Here is a 22,163-nt window from a genome sequence, read left to right on the forward strand (position 1 = left end):
TACCAACAATTAATTTTATATGATCATTCCACTTCAAATCATTCCGCACGCATACTCCCAGATATTTTACAGACGTAACTGCTACCAGTGTTTGTTCCGCTATCATATAATCATACAATAAAGGATCCTTCTTTCTATGTATTCGCAATACATTACATTTGTCTATGTTAAGGGTCAGTTGCCACTCCCTGCACCAAGTGCCTATCCGCTGCAGATCTTCCTGCATTTCGCTACAATTTTCTAATGCTGCAACTTCTCTGTATACTACAGCATCATCCGCGAAAAGCCGCATGGAACTTCCGACACTATCTACTAAGTCATTTATATATATTGTGAAAAGCAATGGTCCCATAACACTCCCCTGTGGCACGTCAGAGGTTACTTTAACGTCTGTAGACGTCTCTTCATTGATAACAACATGCTGTGTTCTGTTTGCTAAAAACTCTTCAATCCAGCCACACAGCTGGTCTGATATTCCGTAGGCTCTTACTTTGTTTATCAGGCGACAGTGCGGAACTGTATCGAACGCCTTCCGGAAGTCAAGAAAAATATTTTCTGGGTCTCATGAACAAATAAGGCGAGTTGGGTCTCACACGATCGCTGTTTCCGGAATCCATGTTGATTCCTACATAGTAAATTCTGGGTTTCCAGAAATGACATGATACGCGAGCAAAAAACATGTTCTAAAATTCTACAAGAGATCGACGTAAGAGATATAGGTCTATAGTTTTGCGCATCTGCTCGACGACCCTTCTTGAAGACTGGGACTATCTGTGCTCTTTTCCAATCATTTGGAACCCTCCGTTCCTCTAGAGACTTGCGGTGCACGGCTGTTAGAAGGGGGGCAAGTTCTTCCGCGTACTCTGTGTAGAATCGAATTGGAATCCCGTCAGGTCCAGTGGACTTTCCTCTATTGAGTGATTCCAGTTGCTTTTCTATTCCTTGGACACTTATTTCGATGTCAGGCATTTTTTCGTTTGTGCTAGGATTTAGAGAAGGAACTGCAGTGCGGTCTTCCTCTGTGAAACAGCTTTGGAAAAAGGTGTTTAGTATTTCAGGTATATAAAAAAAGGGAGGAAGGTTTATCTGTTTAGCAAGAGTAATAGAAGGCAGATTTCAGACTACCTAACAGATCAAAACGAAAATTTCTGTTGCGACACTGACAATTTTGAGTGTCCGCAGGAGTCCACTACACGCAACAAGCGGCTACACGGGTAGCAGGGGTTGTGTGGCGTGGGCTGGGCGGTTTTTTAGGTTAGATGGCCTTGGGCCTTGAGTTTCGGAGCTCGGTGAAGCAGGGGTTTCCGCATCTAGGAAATAAACCCCTAAATGTTTTTGGTGTCATTTGCAAAGTCCTACTAGTATGTGGAATCTTTTTCGGCGCTGACAGCGGCCAACACGAAATATTTGAAGGCGTGTAATAAGGAAGGCAACTCACTTTTTCCGGTCAAGTGTCACTGAAGAAAATACTGAATTTCTCGTGGGACATTGTCGAATAATCCCGCTTCAGCCCCAGTAGTTTCATGAGTTTCTGGTAGGCGGCAGGGCTATACGTAGCCTTGAAAATGGCGTCTCTAACAGAGGTGCGTTCCACACAGACAGTTGTCGCTGGGTTTGTTTGGTCGGTGGACCAGAGCATCGCAGATGTTCATAGGCGTTCGGAGACTGTGTACAGAGGCCTGGTAGTGAACAAAGGTGCGATGAGTCATTGGGCAAGGCGTCTGTCATCTGCCGCTCGCCAGCAAGCCGCACAGGGCTGTGACTAATGCAATGTCGGGACGTGCGGACACCGTCATTCGAAGTGAACGGCGGACCACGATCAAACGCCCCGCTGCTCGACTGGACGTCTTTGTTGATAGCGTTGACACACTCATCAAGCTGTTGGTGTACTCAAAGGTGCGTACACGCTGGGTTCCTCGCCACCTAACACAAGAATTGCTTTTCTGTCGAAAATCGTCACAGGGGATGAAACATGAATGCATCATTTTGAATCTGAAATAAAACGGCAAGCCATGAAATGGGGCCACACCTCCCCTCCACCGAAGAAAAAGTACAAAGCCGCACCCCCCGTAGCAGGTCGGGCACTGATGACCGCACAGTTGAGCTCCCCCCAACCCCCCTCCCCCCAAACGGAACACCATCATCATGACCCTCAAACGGTAAAGTCATAACAACGGTCTTCTGGGACTCTGAAGGGCTTATTTTGTTTGATTTCCTCCCTCATGGCGCAACGATCATCTTTGATGTGAACTGTGCTCCCCTCAGGAAAGTCAAGAAACGGCTTCAGCGTGTTCTCCATGACATCGCAAGGCATCGCACAAGTCTGCGCAACCGACAGGAGCACACAAAAGTTTATGGGGCTGTTCTTCCTAATCCATCCTACAGCCAGAATCTCGCACCTTTCGACTTCCATCTGTTTGGCCCAGTGAAGGATGCAGTCCGCACGAATCAGTGTGTGGATATTGTGGAGCTTATTGATGCAGAGAGACATTGGCTCCAACGTCCACGAGAAGAATGGTACCACGCGGGCACACGTGTCCTCCCAGTAAGATAACATAAGACCATCAGTTCAACAGAGATTCTGTTCAAAAATAGGGTTTTGTACCCACATGAGTGGGGAATAATATGGTGTACTGGAATCTCGAATAAAATCACCCAGCTTTCAGAAAACAGGTAGGTAGCATTACGTACTAAACGTCCCTTCTAGATCGCGAATGAGTATGTAGGAGGAGACACAAGTGCCCATTTCCAGTTTAAGGAACTCACGACAAAGAAGCTAGCTCATCATTCCCATTTATTTCTTTGCAAGAATAAGACGTAATAACATAAAAAGTTGATTAAAGTGTGTTATGCCAGCTGTTAATAGAGAAATAACTGCTGTTGTTCGTATTTTTCAAACCTTAATGTTTATTTACTCCAAGCTTCGAGTCGGATGATGTATGCAGAAGGCGCCGCTGGTGCTTATGTTCCAGCCAGGGAAGACACGGACTCAAAAAGTTTGAGAGCCTTGTAGTTTGGCCTTGGGGGGAAGAAACAAACTTTCTCGATTGAAATAGTAATTAATGATTGTACATAACTAATTACATTTTCCTGGTATGTGTTTCTAGATGATGATTGGGAAACCGAATCAACACAGATTACTAGAGTGTCCAATCAGGAGTGTAGGCCAGGTACCTCCTTCATGAGCGGCTGCAACCAGTGCTACTGCTCAGAGGATGGTACATCAGCTGTCTGCAGGTCCCGTCCTTGCAACAGCGTCAAAGGTGAGTTTCTGTCTTCCACAGAAAAATTCTGTACCGCTGTATAACGTAAATGGTACATCATCTTCATCATCATCATCATCTGAGGGCTCTGCAAGACTTTTCCATGAATTACAGTCTTCACTTTATGCATCTGTGTTTCTCCTGCATGTTCTCTGATTTCATCGGCTCAGTTTGTATTCTGTCACCGTCTCTGACTGTTCCTGTCTCTTGGGAATCGAGTAGAGAGTAGTCTAACTTGATTTACCACAGCTACGCACAAGGCTTACAGCTTGCTCGCATGCATATAATTTTCATTACAGGCGTAATTACGTATTCCATACAAGTCTGTTCCCTCATCTGTTTGTATGTTTTACAGTTTTTCTCCTAGGTATTCATATGTCGACGGAACAACCGCCAGTTGCTGAATAGCTTTAACTTAAAAAATCCATATACCTCCTCAGTCTGTAATTGTCGAAATTGTCTATAAGAGGGCTATTCTGAATGTGAGGAACGATCGGTCGCGAAATGGAAACCACTGTGAAAATCCGATGAGGCTTTTCACAGACGTTTTGGGCAGTGTCTCTAGTATGCCAGTCTATCGCATCAAGACGCTCTTTTTAGTTGCGAGCGCACTGCGAGCGAGTAACGGTGCCTAGAACAACAATGTCTCCCGCCAAGTAGGAGGGCCCGCTGCGCGGCTTCGCCTTAATGAATGCAGTCCACCTAACACAACTGCCACGCACCTCCTTCTGCATGGCAATTCTCAGCCGCACTCTGCAGGGGCAGTGAAGACGCTCCTGCAGCCTCTTCGATGGGAAGCGTTCGATCACCCACAACACAGACCTAATTGGCTCGTCTTGAGTATCATCTCTGTTCACATGAAACTCTGGATACGAAGACAACACTTGGGCGCATGCCACGCGCTATAGACCAGCGTAGAGAATTATCGGCAGGCACAGGCGGCTGCCTTCTATGACGAGGTTGTTGTAAATTTTGTATCACGCTCCGACAAATATCTAAGTCAGTGTGGCGACTATATAGAGAAGTACCTGGAAGGTGTAGCTAAATGTGCATAGAAAATAGTTTTGATTTTCACTGTGGTTTCCATTTGGCGACCGATCGTTCCTTACTTAACGAACAACCCTCATACATACTGTTTGAAAATTTATTTTTCACATACATGGCAAGCTCAGTTTGAAAAGCCTGTTATGTTTTACTCCTTTCTTTCTTTCTTTTCTTGTCCATTTACCCACTTTGTTTGTATTCCCTAAGAAAGTCATTCGTTTTCCGTGTGTTCAGCATACATTAAATTAGTTTTATTGTAATTGATTTTCAGACGTTCTTTCAGATATTCACTAGCTTCTATGCATTGTTGAATTTATCTGTACTAAAGATTATCACCGAAATCATGAAAGTGATGCAAGTATATTCCATTATTACATACCTGAAGGCTTCCTGTAACGCTTCTCACAATAGACTGGTAATATTTTATCACATTCTCCGATTCCTCTTTCAGTTCTGAAATTTAAACTTTGTTGGTGAAATCTTAAGGAAGCTGTAGAATCAGCATATACGTTCCTCAATGTAATTACGTTGTTTACTCACGAACTGGTAGTATAGATTTAGTTGAAAATAAGTTAAATGCTTTCTCAAAAAATCCCAGGCGGAGTGTTAACTCGTATTCGGCTGGTGCATACCTTCGTAGCGTTTTTATTTTGAATGTTGGTATTCCGGTTGATATGGGTTTGTTTATCGATTGTCATTTTTCATTTGTAGTTCACCATTGCTGTTTGAGTTTACATATTGTCGTTTTGTCATTTGGAGATACTAAATGGAGCCGTGGGCCCTAGAAAATGGAGTGCCAAGTGAAGAAATGGGATCATTTCCAACAAATTCTACTATTTGAGTTAGGTGAGGAGTGGCGGTAACGGAGATAGCCAGAAATATTTGCAGGGCAAGAAGTAATTTTCTCGTTTTAAGGACGATCGTTTTCACATTAGCGACTCTCGACGTTCAGGAAGACCTTCATGGTTAGTGAAACTCGTTTAAACGCATCAGTCCACAATGATCCACGTCGTTTACTGCACTCGAGGATTCCCAGATGGGATGAATAATTACGATCATTTTGTCATCGGGTGGCATTTTCACGCAACAGGGAAGGTTCAAAAATTATGTCTATTGCTACCGTAAACTCCTAGCCACATTAAAAAAAGAACCAGCGATGTGCCTCTCTGCCTGCTCGTCATCAACTGGCTCGTGAAAAACATCGACCATTCTATCCTTTATCGTTAATCGTGAAGAGATGTAATGCCTTCATGCTAACATTAAGAAAAGAAAGGTATGGTTGAGACTAAACGAAGCAACAAGTCCCAGTACAAAGTCCTGTGTGCGTACACAAATGATAATACGTTTGTTTGTGTGGCCATCCTCCACAGCAAGCATGTAAATACTTGTTTTGCAAATCAAACTGCCTTTTCCTGCTGCTAGTTATTTTATTAATCCTATACGCGTTTCGCCTTCTCCTTTTCTAAGGCATCATCAGTGGGATCTATAATGATACAGTTTCGTTAAATATAGATTATCAAAGAGTTCACTTCGTGTTTTTTTGTAAAAATGTAATTACTTACGATTTGCTGATCTGCGATTCCTCACATCTGGTCTGGAGGTCGCACTACCACTTTTATCACTGTTCCATATTCACATCTTTGTGTTTTCACCATCAACACACTGTTCATCATGCTTCTCACTCTTTTTCGTGGTGGACTATCGTTCTTCTGTCACTTGATACAAATATTTCGTCGTACACTTCTTTTCACAGCGTAAATATTGCGACTCCATTACGTGTTTCATCGTCTTTGGTATGTTTACCTATTGTTGCCACCCTAACGAAGTATATGTTCGTTACTAACTTCTGTTAAGATGTTCATACCGTGTGTGTGCGTGTGAGCGAGAGAGAGGGGGGGGGGGGGAGAGAGCCGATTTTTTTTGTGAGGAGGGGCGGGGGGGAGGGGGGGGGGATGCCGCTTGACAGCTGTCACCAAAGTTTTCAGCCACTCCTAACTGCTAGTATAACCGCCACCCCTCCCCTCCCCACAAAAAATCGGCTCTATCCTCCCCTCTCTCTCTCACTCATACGCACACACACGGTATAAACATCATAAACAGAAGTTAGTAACGAACATATACTTCGTTAGGGTGGCAACAGTAGGGAAACTTACCAAAGACGATGAAACACGTAATGGAGTCGCAATATTTACGCTGTGAAAAAGAAGTGTACGACAAAATATTTGTATCAAGTGACAGAAGAACGATAGTCCACCACGAAAAAGAGTGAGAAGCATGGTGAACAGTGTGTTGACGGCGAAAACACAAAGATGTGATTATATGGCAGTGATAAAAGTGGTAGTGCGACCTCCAGACCACATGTGAGGAAACGCAGATCAGCAAATCGTAAGTAATTACATTTTTACAAAAAATCGCGAAGTGAACTCTTTGACAATCTGTAACTAATGAAACTGTATCATTATAGGTCCCACTGATGAAGCCTTAGAAAAGGTGAAGGCGAAACGCGTATGGGATTAATAAAATAACTAGCAGCAGGAAAAGGCAGTTCGTTTTGCAAAACAAGTAACTAAGAATTGCTTCGTGTGAAATGATGCTACTCCACGCTAGGCTGACAAAAAACACTATACGGGAGTTGGATTGGGAAGCCACTCTGCACCCACCTTATTCACCTGATGTTGAGCCCTCAGAGTTTCACCTTTTCCACTGTCTGTTGAACAACTTTCCAGGAACTTCCTTTCTCGATGAAACTGCGCTCCGAACATGGCTGGACGAGTTCTTTGCCTAAAAAGCACTTTAATTCTACAGTCGCGGAATCGGAAATTTACTCCAGCGTAGGCAATACTGTCATAACAGTGAAAGAGGATATGTTGTTGGTGACTAAAATCTGTGTTGTGCGAAACTATTGCGTGTATTAAACTTACAAGGAAACGCTAAGAAGTTGTCCACGAACCCATAAATATTGCTCTACAGTACAGTTTTTTGAGATATTTCCAATCTGCTATATCTATACAATCGTACGTTCAGTCGTAGGTCTGGGACACTGGGAGTAACTTCTACCAAACTTGGTGTTACTACGACAACTTACTATATATAAAAAATTACAGTGAAACTTGTAGTACCGCAAACGGCTTTGCATAGATTTAAACTATTAATTTTAAACGTGAAAGAACGTAAATACTTAGCTCTGTACCATAACTAAACAACATTTACTCAATTAAGAGCTGTCAAAAAAAACCCTTAGACAACACTAAATTTACCAGAAAAGTCACGTTCGCATTTACTAAATAAGAACCGCTACTAATGATAAATTACAATAATCCCAGGTATATATTTTGTTGAAGGAGGTCAAATATATCCTAACATTGCCTAAAGACAGACGCAAATGCAGAGAAACTCACTCATGACTTGTGTAATGTTGCTGTATGACGAGTTCCTGAATGAAAACATAACTTCCTGAAATCGCACTTCCCTTAAACACCCTTCGCCATTGCACCCATCACCCAAAACACCGATATACGCCACAGAAAACTAACTGTAGCTATTTTCCGTTGAGCTGTGTCTAGACTTTCGCAGTGATGTACCCACTCCTTGACGTCGTCAGGATCCAAGTGCTGTGATTTATCTGCATCAGAGATTTGTCGCCAGTTAGACACAGCGCTAGCGACGGAGGTCAGCGACAGCTGTATATTTAGTGCTCCAATGAGAAATCGTGTATTCATGTGAGGTTTCACTATTCCGCATGGAGGCTCACTGATTTGTGCACTACTGGCCATTAAAGTTGCTACACTAAGAAGAAATGCAGATGATAAAGGGATATTCAATGGACAAATACATTGTACTAGAACTGACGTGTGATTACATTTTCACCCAATTTGGATGCATAGATCATGAGAAATCAGTACCCAGAACAACCACCTCTGGCCGTAATAACTGCCTTGATACGCCTGGGCATTGAGTCTAACACAGCTTGGGTGGCGTGTACAGGTACAGCTGCCCATACAGCTTCAACACGATACGACAGTTCATCATGAGTAGTGACTGGCGTATTGTGAAGAGCCAGTTGCTCGGCACCATTGACCAGACGTTTTCAATTGGTGAGAGATCTGCTGAATGTGCTGGCCAGGGCAGCAGTCGAACATTTTCTGTATCCAGAAAGGCCCGTACATGACCAGTAACATGTGGTCGTGCATTATCCTGCTGAAATGTAGGGTTTCGCAGGGATCGAATGAAGGGTAGAGCCGCGGGTCGTAACACATCTGAAATGTAACGTCCGCTGTTCAGAGTGCCGTCAATGCGAACAAGAGGTGACCGAGACGTGTAACCAATGGCGCCCCATACCATCACGACGGGTGATACGCCAGTATGGCGATGACGAATACACGCTTCCCATGTGCATTCACCGCGATGTCGCCAAACACGGATGCGACCATCATGATGCTGTATACAGAGCCTGGATTCATCCGAAAAAATGACGTATTGCCATTCGTGCACCCAGGTTCGTCGTTGAGTACACCATTGCAAGCGCTCCTGTCTGTGGTTCAGCGTCAAGGGTAACGGCAGCCATGGTCTCCGAGCCGATAGTCCACGCTGCTGCAAACTTCGTCGAACTGTTCGTGAAGATGGTTGTTGTCTTGCAAATGTCCCCATCTGTTGACTCAGGGATCGAGACGTGGCTGCACGATCCGTTACAGCCATGCTGATAAGATGCCTGTCATCTCGACTGCTAGTGATACGAGGCCGTTGGGATCCAGCACGGCGTTCCGTATTACCCTTCTGAACCCACCGATTTGATATTCTGCTAACAGTCATTGGATCTCTACCAACGCGAGCAGCAATGTCGCGATACGATAAACCGCAATCGCTATAGGCTAAAATCCGACCTTTATCAAAGTCGGAAACGTGATGGTACGCATTTCTCCTCCTTACACGAAGCATCACAACAATGTTTCACCAGGCAACTCCGGCCAACTGCTGTTTGTGTATGAAAAATCGGTTGGAAACTTTCCTCATGTCAGTACGTTGTAGGTGTCGCCACAGGCGCCAACCTAGTGTGAGCGCTCTGAGAAGCTAATCATTATCATATCACAGCATCTTCTTCCTGTCGGTTAAATTTCGCGTCTGTAGCACGTCATCTTCGTGGTGTAGCAGTTTTAAGGGCCAGTAGTGTATTTTGTAGTGAGCGTCATGCAGGAGCAGGGTATTGATACCCACAACACCCAAATGACTGCACAAAAGAGAGTTACGCGAAAGGAACTGAATTCGCAGATTTCATTGTTGTCCTATGTGCAATACCACGGGAGTTGATTCAACTCCACATAAATAATTATTAGAAAAATTAACTAATGTTCACCAAAATCTGTTACCTGGATGTGGGTATGGAAAGCATGTTTAACTACTGAGATTTTGATATCACAATAAGATTTATTTGAATCAAACACATTCATGTGAAATGAATAATGAACGAATGTTAGTCTCAAACGTAATGTACAAGTGAATTCTGCGATCGTATGGTTGGCAAAATTCACTATGTTCCCTACTGCCCTCTTTGAGATACCGTGCAAACTAGTGGGTATCAAAGGGAACAAAATCAGCTTTAAATTAGTATACTATGCACCAGTAATTGATCACTCAGGAGAAACTGCTATGAAGCATGTGAAATGATTCATACTGCGATTTCGGCACGGTTGAGTCTACTGAGGAGAGCATTTGAACAGCCTATTAACTCGCTGAATGCCTGAGCTGCGCTTATTACCGCCACTGTTGTCATTGCTGGAATGACCTACGACTGCGTCGAGTGGAGGCCATTCCTGGAATCAGGATGTCAGCACAGCAGGTCGATCAAAGGACACCAGAGTGAAGTCTCCACTAGTTTCGCGTTTACAAAATTACCATGTTTTGCGTCTGGTTGTCCAGATGTCGCCTGAAATAGCGTTCCAAGTGGTCCGGAAAAGAACTTCCTCGTTCCACTCAGCAACCACCAAAATCCACAGCGTTCACTCCACCAAAAGCCCGTCATTGCTGCCCAAGCAGCAGACGTTGTGTCAGTTACACTTCCGAAACTAGCGCCGTGGACTCCCGCCACCTGAGCCGGCCTGTGTGGCCGTGCGGTTCGAGGCGCTTGAGTCTGGAACCGCGTGACCGCTATGGTCGCAGATTCGAATCCTGCCTCGGGCATGGACGTGTGTGATGTACTTAGGTTAGTTAGGTGTAAGTAGTTCTTAGTTCTAGGGGACAGATGGCCACACATGTTAAGTCCCATAGTGCTCTGAGCCACTTGAACCATTTGAACTCCCGCCACACATATAGTTAAACCGTATCCTCCAGTGGAATAACTTCCCATCACAGTAAATGGCGCCTTCCAGCGTGAGCTGAGGTCACGGCCAGGCCACCAATCACCGAGTTTGCAGACGGCGCTTGCGGGAAGCCATAAACGTTTTGAGCGTGGGGTTGATCTGAGATTCTGTTACAGTATTCTGCGCAACGGATTAATCTGAGATGTACCCTTTAACCTGCAGCTCCTGCAAGATGCAATTTCCACCCCCCACACTACTACAGAATGCAGACAGACGCTCCTAACGTTCCAAAGAGAAATGCCTGAAAAACTTTCAGCAATAAATATCTTCTGGAGTCGTCCGCTGTAAGGAAATGACAAAAAAATTGACAAAATTTCCTTCGTAACTAGTGGGATGGTTGGGTACGGGAGTAGTGCTAGTTAGTGTAAGAAAAACTTGAAACTAACGAAAATTATTATTTATTTTGCAAAAATTCTGAGAAATCACATTGGCACTTTTAGTTATGAATTGAACAAGTTATATCCTGGTTCTTTTCGGAATGTGAAGTTACCTCTCAAGGGTAGGATTCGCTGACGAAATTTCTATACAAACTTTAAGATGGTTGTTGACTTGGCTGTATGACTGAGAGAGGCTCCTACTCAACGTGAATAATTATCCTTTAGAATGTCACTAGGTACGGTGGAGGCTGTCGCGTGTGAAATTCAGTGAAGTGTACTGTTGTGGAGGAAATATGGGGCTCGCAATAGCTGTAGCGCACAATACCATAAGCTGTGATGACTGCTGTCTGCGCCACTCGCTGCTGACAAATAAGATAACTCTCGTTCTATCTGGATTGACCTTCGCCAGTCAAACTCTCCCTACGCCTTGATGAAGTCAAGGATTCCTATTCGCCCCTAGTCTAACTATTGGGGTGATACACCGGTCAGATAACCAGTCCACCGTGATGCCACTGAAAAATTCGCTCGCAGGCGTTTAACTATAACTCTGTCCATTCACACCGCACATAAGTGTGTCGGCCAACACAGTGAACAATGCTTGATCGCAAGGACTCAATATAGATTGTTGCACCTCGATTCGCTCTCGACAGAGGTGCTCTCCCAGTGAAGTACTGAGGAGAGACTTGTTCCTCGCTCCAGGAGCGACAACAGTACGGCCCCTCTATACGCCAGACGTGAAGGGGTACATCTTTCGGTCTCTTCCATTACTCCGTCAGCTCAAGGCGTCAGAAATATCGTCTGCCAATCAGCATTGCTCTTCTAAAACGGGAGAATGACGTTTCGTTTAAGGCGACTAATCTGGAAACCTGTAGCATTGGCGTTTGGCGTTTGCTGTCTCCCTGTGAAATCCTCTGAAACTGCATGCTATGTGTAAAGAATGCGTAGGCTGGCCGCTCCCACATAATGAAGTGGAATTTGCTTTTAAGCCGAACACGGGGTTGTTCTCCCTTTTCACTCAGGCCCACGCTGTCTGGTCTACAGGCTGGTTCGTCCTCTGCAGGGACTGGCCTTCCGGTGTGTGGTCTATCTCTCTCAAACTAAAAGCTCCTGTGGCCGTCGTGTCTGGAATGTATGAGTGTACGCCAGCCTCGAGTATTTCAACCATGGTGCGCTTACTTGTTATTTGCATATAGTTTACATGAATTGATACAACACTGACTTTATCTTATCGAGTTTGGGTTCGAATGAAGCGTCTTGATGTGCGAAATATGATTGTGAGGGCGGAATATGTAAGCAGTGAAGGTCAGGAGACCATGATGTCTTACAATGTGGAAGCACGCGAACGTGTTATACTCGTATGAAGAAAGTGGCCAACATGTGGAGCCAGAAGGTCGGGTACCCTGCGGAGTTGAGCTCATAGTTCCAGGAAGGCCAGTAAATAGGGCGTGCTGGCACTGTAGCTGGAGCTACGTCATTTGGCCGTGTATCCATCGGAACACGCCACTCCCACTGCACGGCTGTAAGACTACTGGCGAAGGCGCCATTGTCGATTCTTCCCATCCTTCAAAGAACTGGTCAGAGGCCCTCGACTCACTAACGCACTCCTTAGCTGTGTGCCCCGGCCTTACCAACCGACAACAAAACACAAAGCAGAAGAAAAGCGGCGGCGAGAAGACAGTTGCGCAACCCAAAGTAATTGGAATATGAAACCATTTAAGTAGATAGTACTCAATGACTGTATCTGAATATTTAAGATCAGTGCACACACAATAAATACTCTTGGCATAATCGATAAAATGTAAGAGGGATGGGCCGGAAGGTGAATCTCTATTTTGTGTGGCGCTCTTTAGAGGAAACTGAAAAATAAATTCTGATTAGAGGAAGTTAACTGGAGTGCCGTTAATTAAAATAAACAACCAAGTACAAAAAAAAATTATGAGTTTAAATTATGAGATGGCACGGATAAATTTACCACAAAGAGAGAGAAAATTAAATAATTCGAGGTTTTGTCTCACCTCCTTTGATAACGCTGGGGTAGACTGACCGCACACACCGTTTGTTGGCCGTATGCCAATGATTAATATTACGCGTTTTGCACAGAGGTGCTGCCCGGAAACTGCGTTTACAGATCGGCTTAACAGATCTCAGGGACGCAAGAGTGGCTGCTACAAACTCGAACACCAATGGTGTTCGGAACTCGAACACCAATGGTGTTCGGCAGCGGGCAGCAAATGATATGTGGGCAGTCTTGCAGTTCTCCTGGCTGAAACATAGAAAGGTTGGCAGGCAAGGTTAACGTTATTGAAATGAAACATTGATAAACAATAACAGTTATTCATATATTGACGATACTTTTACATAGATGAATACTGCACACACCTTCAAAAGGTTACATAATGATTCGAGAGCAACCATTAAGAGAGCGACTGACAAGAGCCGGGACATCACTAGCGAACGGGTCTCAGGAGAGAGAGAGAGAGAGAGAGAGAGGAGAGAGAGAGAGAGATTGAGAGGGAGAGAGCCAGAAGCCACTCATGGTTATATACATACAGACAACTAAAGGCAACTTTACTGTCATTCTCTTCCTCTTCTGGAAGATTCTTGCGTGGAAAAATGTTCGAGAGACTTGGCTACGCTCCTTTTCGGCGCGGCTGATCGCTTAAAATTTGACTGTTGTCACCGCATGCGCTGTGTCTGATGCGTTATTTGTCAACAAAAAAATACAATTGCTTTCTCTTGCAAGTTTTAACATCTGTAAGCTCTTTCACTTTTAAGAAAGATTAATTACAATTTTAAAATATAAGACAATTTAAAAATAATACATGGAATTAATACAAAAATACAGCGTTTCTTACGTAGGTTTACGTAAATTATTTAAGTTTTTGGGGCTTACATTTATTTACTCATAAAAAGAAACATTTCAAAGGTTCAACGATCAAGGAAATCGACGGGCTAGAAAGGCCTGATTCTTTGATTGTGCTTATCTTCCTAACTTTAATGAAAGCAGCAGTCATAGTCGGAATCAAAATTCACGGAATCTTCAGCTGCTTCCTGTTCCTTCTGATGTTTCTATAGTTTCTAATGAAATGTCGACAACATTCGAATCAATGTTCAAAAAATTAACTGACGAATAACACATGTGTAGGTTTCCACCAAAAGTGTGTTATTTCGGTTGGATACCACATTGTTTATATTTCATCTTTGCAAGGTTGAAAAGATTAACTGGATTCAACAATGCTGTGAAACTCTGGAAACCACACAAAGACAAAGGCTATTAGGTAGCATATACCAAGAATACATAGCGACAATGCGAAGGCAATTGACAATTATTATTGCAATTGAAAGAGTTGCAGATTTAAGTGAATAGTAACTGTGAACAATTGTGTCAGTGAAGATATCAATGAAAACTGATATTACTAACTAAGATCGCACTATGCCGTCAGTCAGCTCTATGCATCCACTTATATTGTACATGCGCTGTCTTCCATACCTACGGCAGGGCTGTACGTTCCTCCAGGCTCCTGGAAAGCTGCATAATTTACAATGATCGATATGTCTCTTCAAATACTTGCAGTAAGTTTTAGCAGTTGAAATTTTCACATTGTCTTTCTTTCGGTGGATTCTTCCCATGTAAAAAATTTCAGAACTGGTTAGGCTTTGTCTGATCGGACAATTCCCTTGTAAGAGAGAGCTTTGTCTGATGCCAACAAGACAAATCTCAGAAACTCTGTTTAGTTACACTAGTATGTAGTTGAAGATATTTTAGTGTGAGAGGCAGGTGAATGTTTTCAACGACCTGCTTGCAACAAGTTAAGTATTTTTGAACACACTGAGACCTCCTGGTGTACTTCGACATACTTAGAGCGAACTGAGGACCTTATTAAATACGAAGTGTCTCTCCTTCAAAAGTATAGTTGTTTCAAAAATGGAATGGGCAAACGCCAACAACGTAAGAGGTAACAAGACGGTTCCTATTGGTCAGAGCAGCCAAAAACAGAATGCACCGGGTGCATGTGGCAGGCGGCTAAACGTGTGACGGGATGTACCTGCCGTTTGCAAGGCCGCTACCATAGCAACCATCAAACAGAGAGCGCTCTTGGTCGCGCCCTCTATTCCATTCACCATTGTCAAAAGCTAAACTGCTGTAGGTAGCAGTCGCTACAGCCAGCTGCACATAACGCATGAGGCCAGTAACACAGCGATTTTGATTCGTTTTCGTGGTGTGCTTTCTTTCTCTTTGCGGGGCGTGTATTTTGCTCTGCAGAATGCCTGAAGCTTAAAGCGGAAAGTGTGCAAATAAGTATGATCAGTAAACAGGTTGTTAAGAGAACTGCCCACTCACGTTCTGCGTGGTTGCACACGCGAGTTTGTGCGTCGCCAAGAACGGGATGGACTATTGTGCATATCTACTGCTTCTAAAAAGGTTGAAAAGAGAAACACATGCTTTGAATGAAAACACTGTCGTAAATATCTTTAATGAAAAATACTACGCAGAGTAAGACTGGCTCGACCATCTAAACTACGGACACTTGGTAAAAAGAGAAAGACAGAATAAGGAGTAACGCACTTGGACTCATTTCGACAAGATGCAGTTCGTCGCCACGTACACGAACATTATGACAGAAAAGAACATCCAACAGTAAACTCTCCGCGAGATATAATTATTCTGTGGCAATAGACTTCTTTGTTAGCAGTTGTCAGAGCACTCCGTCTTAGAAAAAAAATTAAAAAGATCTACTGGACACAAACATACAATGCAGGGAAGTGTTACCGTTCCGTACGTTCTCGATTTTCAAGAGACATTGCTACCCTTTTGAAGACATTGTGTGGCCCCCATATCCGTAGGAAATCTCATCATGTTACTACGGAGTATCCCTTTGCACAAGTATGCACACTACAGTCTGTGTTATATACAATACTGGCCATTAAAATTGCTACACCAAGAAGAAATGCAGATGATAAACGGGTATTCATTGAACAAATATATTGTACTAGAACTGACATGTGATTACATTTTCACGCAATTTGGATGCATAGATCCTGAGAAATCAGTACCCAGAACAACCACCTCTGGCTCTAATAACGGCCTTGATACGCCTGGGCATCGAGTCAAACAGAGCTCGGATGGAGGGTACAGGTACAGCTGCCCATGCAGCTTCACCACGATACCATAGTTCATCAAGAGTACTGGCTGGCGTATTGTGACGAGCCAGTTGCTCGGCACCACTGACCAGACGTTTTCAATTGGTGAGAGATCTGCTGAATGTGATGGCCAGGGCAGCAGTCGAACATTTTCTGTATCCAGAAAGGCCCGTACGTGACCCGCAACATGTGTTCGTGCATTATCCTGCTGAAATGTAGGGTTTCGCAGGGATCTAATGAAGGGTAGAGCCACGGGTCGTAACACATCTGAAATGTAACGTCCACTGTTCAAAGTGCCGTCAATGCGAACAAGAGGTGATCGAGACGTGTAACCAATGGCACCCCATACCATCACGCCGGGTGATACGCCAGTATGGCGATGACGAATACACGCTTCCAATGTGGGTTCACCGCGATGTCGGCAAACACGGATGCTACCATCATGATGCTGTAAACAGAATCCGGATTCATCCAAAAAAATGTTTTGCCATTCGTACACCCAGGTTCGTCGTTGAGTACACCATCTCAGGTGCTGCTGTCTGTGATGTAGCGTCAAGGGTAACCGTAGCCATGGTCTCCGAGCTAATAGTCCATGCTGCTGCAAACGTCGTCTAACTGTTCGTGCAGATTGTTGCTGTCTTGCAAACGTCCCCATACGTTGACTCAGGGATCGAGACGTGGCTGCACGATCTGTTGCAGCTATGCGGATAAGATGCCTGTCATCTCGACTGCTAGTGATACGAGACCGTTGGGATCCAGTACGGCGTTCCGTATTACCCTCCTGAACCCACCGATTTGATATTCTGCTAACAGTCATTGTATCTCGAGCAACGCGAGCAGCAATGTCGCGATACGATAAACCGCAATCGCGATAGGCTACAATCCGACCTTTATCAAAGTCGGAAACGTGATGGTACGCTTTTCTCCTCCTTACACGAGGCATCACGACAACGTTTCACCAGGCAACACCGGTCAACTGCTGTTTGTATATGAGAAATCGGTCGGAAACTTTCCTCATGTCGGCACGTTGTAGGTGTCGCCACCGGCGCCAACCTTGTGTAAATGCTCTGAAAATCTAATAATTTGCATATCACAGTAGCTGCTTCCTGTCGGTTAAATTTCGCGTCTGTAGCACGTCATCTTCGTGGTGTGCCAATTTTAATAGCCAGTAGTGTAAATTCAGATTAATGATTCAGATCCATATGAGTACCCATTTCACATCGAGTATGACAACTATATGTATATCATACCGGTTATTGTAAGAGAGTGCCCGCACTATTGCTTTAGGTGAGGTATAAAAGTAACAGGGGAAGCGTATCATTCTACGCTGAGCAGTGCAACTGTTAATCCACAGTGGTATGACGTTCCTGTAACGTGAACTGAATACCGCACATTAACAAGGAGTGTAAGAAAACAAGCCAGTCTGGAAGTGCACAACTGTTGTTGCTACATCCATTCTTACACGTGTACGCGTCCTCAGCTCGTGGTCTAGTGGCTAGCGTTGCTGCCTCTGAATAACAGGGTCTTGGGTTCCATTCCCGACCGGGTTGTGGATTTACTCAGCCCGGAGACTGGGTGTTTGTGTTGTCTTCATCATTTCATCATTATCATCATTCGTGACAGTGGCTAGATTGGACTCGTTAAAAATTGGGACTTTGTATGGGCTCTGATGACCGCGCAGCTTAGCGCCCCACAAATCAAACGTCATCACACGTGTACACACCGACGAACAGACAATATCGCCCCACTCTACGCCTAACTGTGCTTCGATGTCAATCACTTTGTTATTCGAATCCAGATATAGTGTGTTGTGAGTGACAGTAATCGACTAGGTCTATCATTAGAAGGAGTGTTATTGTTGTTCATTGCAAACTGTGACAGATGAAGGTGCGAAGAAGCGAAGGAAGAAAGGGAAAGGAAGACTATCAGAAGAAAATAAGAAGTTGAGAAATGATCGCAAGGCCTATATTATAGCTTCACTGTAGTGAAGGCACAGGACTTCAAATACCAACAAACTGTATGTAAATGCAAATACGCTTAGCAAATGTGTACCTTACGACCAAAAACTTGTTAATAAGTTACACCACTGTAAACGAAACTATGAACCATGCCTAACGCAAATTAAGCTTGTTGCAAGACTAAGGCATGGTACCATAGATATTCAGCAGAAAGTAGACGTCACGTAACCATGATGAACATTGTTACAAATGGTGAAGGTGAAATTGTGGAGATTTGTAACAATACTTTCTCCAATATCTTTTGTGTGTCCGGTAAAATTCACCAGCCTTTAGCAAAAATCAAACAGACTGTTAACCAAATACATGTTGAAGAAAGGTGTAGTAAGAAAATTGATAAAAAATTGGGCTCTTGTTTGTGAGCACATAAAAGAATTTCGAAGTGCTGTAAGCCGCTATGGGAGGCAGGATTCAGGGAACATATACATTTTGCAGGTTGTACAAGGCTTTTAAAAACCAAAATCTTGACAGCAATGTTCCGTACAGTTTTTATTATCTGGTATTTAATAAATTTTTCGATATAATACTGTCCTTCTGCCATAGAGCAGTCACAAGTACGGCATGTGAATTGTTAGTTTTTCAGATAACAGCATCTTCTGATACAGTTGAAACAGGGTTCAAAAATATACTGGAACTTCAACACTTGAAAGCTGAAAAAGCCGAAAGGATGTGAAAAAGAAAGATTTTAATGACTCTCAGATTCCTAGAACCACTAGTGTGACATTTGCTTTTGTTTTATAAAGGCTACTGTCTTTCACGACCTTAACTCGTATTAACGTGTACTACCTGCGACAACTGTCAAATTTCAACCTTCATACCCACTTCCGCAATAGCATCAGTAAAATGAATATGCGGCAGGGAGGAATATCAGGTAGGCGAGGGACTGAAATTGCAACCTCGGTCTTTTAGCCACTTAAAGAAATTGAAACTACGGACAAACTCACAATATGGAGTCATAACTGTTGTAGGCAGAATAAAATTAGAGTAAAATTTTGTTGCTATATTTAAGTTGAACTGAAATGTGCACAGAAATAAATTACAAGCGCCCAGTTAGAGAACATTCCTTCCTGGGCTGCGACCGTGATTTTGTCGCTATTTAAAAACGGAAAAGGTTTAATAAATGCAAAAGTCAAGAAGAATTAAAATAAGTGATAGAAAATGGTAACCTGACAAATTCATTTTAAGTAAAAATGCTAATCAAAGCTGATTATTTCAACTTCAAAAAAGTAGCAGATATATTATTTAACATAATACAAATTTACATTACAAAACTTTAATGGGTAAAAGTTACTTATAATAAACCAGGCTAAAACGTGCTTAAAAGAACCTTCAGTGAATTCGAACAAATATCTGAAACTGATATTTCTGAGAAAGACATGACCAAAAAGATAGTATCAGTAGGAAAAACAGCTATGTTGTTGTGCAAGTTACTTATTACGGAAGATGAGAAGACCGATTTGAAGACTGGCTGAATTTTTGGTAAAACCTGACAAACAGTTTTATGAATGCATCACATCTTAAAATCCTAACTATGTGTCAGTGAGGTGGTATTAATGAACTTCAATAGTTTTCCATCAATAAACTCTAACTTTACGCAAAATCTATGTTTTGTGTTATTGGCTCACTTCTAAGCCTCAGGCACTTACAGCTCATTTTAGTTCAAATATTGTGAATATAGGACACACTGCATTTTCTGACCTTTGCTTTTTTGAGCTTGTCTTGTTTAATTTACATATTTTTAATTATTGATCACAGTGCAATATGTCTTAAATTATATGTCTAAACCTAGTTCCAATTAGAAAATTGAAAGAAAGTAATAACCAAAGAAAGCATGCAATTCCTGGAAATGTTAGTAATGGCACTTACATACTCATTTTATTCAGCTCTTGAATTCTTTAAAAATCACTAATATTGTTAATGCTGTTGTTTCACATGTGTCCGTTTTCTAAAATAAAATCTGTGTGATACGTGTATCTGACAACAGCTGCTGAAAAGCATTGAGGCCACATGCCATGTTTGTGAGCATACACTATGTGATCACAGCTGAGTGCTCATGAAGCACACCGGAACCTGGGTCCAGACAGATGCTACTGATTGGTTCTTGTGTGACAATAGGCTAAGTCTTTTGTAGTTTTATTTTACATACGTACTTCCCATTTCTGTTCTGCACAGAGGACGTATATAAATCTAGTGAAAATGGACAACACTATTAACCAACTATGAGGGTTGCATCCCTTTATCAAAAATGCTGTGACTACAAAGGCTTCGTCTGACGTATTTCCTTTTATGCCAATGTAGTCTGGAGTTCTACTCCACCAAAATTTTAACATCCCTCAAAATCCTAGAACATCATCAATCTTCCCATCTCCCCTCTCCCATTCATATCCTGCTAGTTATTAATTTCCACCTAGCTTCTCTCTCACACTGAACACCTGCAGCATTCCCACACTTTCCACATACTTGACAACAATCGAAACAATTCTTTCATACCTGGTTACCAGCCCTGTATTCTACCACATGTGTACTAGTACAAACCCCCAGCCTTACACGTATACTCTCCACATTTTATCCCAATGAAACTGGCACCACTTACTCATGTGTACAGTCTTTTCCAGCTCCAACAGAATACTCCCTTAGCTCTCTGTGCCAGAGCTACTCAGCTGCCATTTTCCCTCTTCCTTTCCCTACAGTCAGTATGGGGTAGTCCTCCCCGTTTTCTGCAAAATGCTCTGTCACAAAATCCTCTCTCCTACTGCTTATTTCACATAGCTTAATGCAGTAAACTGGAATGTTTCTTTATATTACAAACATTGACGACAATATATGAGTTTTAAAAGACAAAGATATTTTATTTAGTTTTATCAACATACAACTTGGTTTTTTTAACATTTTTAAAAAAAGTACAAATATTTTATCGTTTTAAGTCGCCTTTGTAACTGTAATCCCATACCTTGTGACTGCTCTTGGCAGAAGAGTGCTGCCAACCCACCTTGGCCCCAACGATAAAGGAAAAATATAAGTAAACATACTAATATTTCCCATGTGAATTTTCTTCTAGGAACATTACTACCACTGAAACCGATCTGTGGAGATGAAGGTGGATGCAAAAATAATACACAAATACATCCACGTGGAGAAAAAGTTGGCACTGGAGGTAGAGTTGGAGGTAAAGGAGGTGGAAGTGGTGGTCAAAGGAGGAAAGGGCTAGCACTGCAACTGGTGATTGACCAACTCCCATGCCTGCCAGGAGATATTGTTTATGAAGATAACTGCTTTAGCTGCTATTGTTTAGTGGATGGTGCTAGCATCTTGTGCTTAAATTTGGACTGTGAACTTGAAGACATGGGTGAGTTGTATCTCAGAAATAAACCACACTTTATTTTTTCATATTAATTGTCACACATCTTGAACACACATGAAACCCTCTGTTGCTCTTCAGCACTACACAATGAGCGACCAGAAGTCATCAGATATATCAAAGGTCACTGAATGACCATTTCAGTATTGCTACATCAAACTTGTACATCCATGCTACATTCATTTCTTGATCCCCCACTGCTACATATCCTCCATCAGAAAGGTTCCAACAATCCACTCAGTAATGACAGCCACGATGCAGGAGTTTGTATCATGAGACATTATGAACATTAATATTACAGATCAAAATAGCTGTAACAAAACATATCGTAAGTATACCACACACACGAAAAAGTCTTACGGACGCTATTTTGGTAACAGCATACAACAGAAACTTAAGTAATATGTAGCATGTCCCTGGGGAATGTGATAATTAACAAAATTGTGAATAATATGCACTACGTGATCAAAAGTATCCGGACACCTGGCTGAAAATGACTTACAAGTTCATTGCGCCCTCCATCGGTAATGTTGGAATTCAGTATGATGTTGGCCCACGCTTAGGCTTGATGATAGCTTCTAATCTCGCAAGCATACGTTCAATCTGGAAGG

The 22,163-nt window shown here is 42.8% G+C and overlaps 1 protein-coding gene across 1 annotated transcript in view; it reads left to right on the forward strand.

The window, feature by feature from the left end:
* The window catches only part of LOC124545503, a 201,306-nt gene that overhangs the window by 143,129 nt on the left and 36,014 nt on the right, over positions 1-22,163 (forward strand). The window contains exons 6-7 of the mRNA XM_047124446.1: positions 3,108-3,263; positions 21,253-21,540. Of these exons, the coding sequence (XP_046980402.1) occupies positions 3,108-3,263; positions 21,253-21,540 (444 nt within the window). The remainder of the gene's footprint in view (positions 1-3,107; positions 3,264-21,252; positions 21,541-22,163) is intronic.

Source organism: Schistocerca americana, chromosome 8, assembly GCF_021461395.2.
Source record: "Schistocerca americana isolate TAMUIC-IGC-003095 chromosome 8, iqSchAmer2.1, whole genome shotgun sequence".
Taxonomy (NCBI): Eukaryota; Metazoa; Arthropoda; class Insecta; order Orthoptera; family Acrididae; genus Schistocerca; species Schistocerca americana.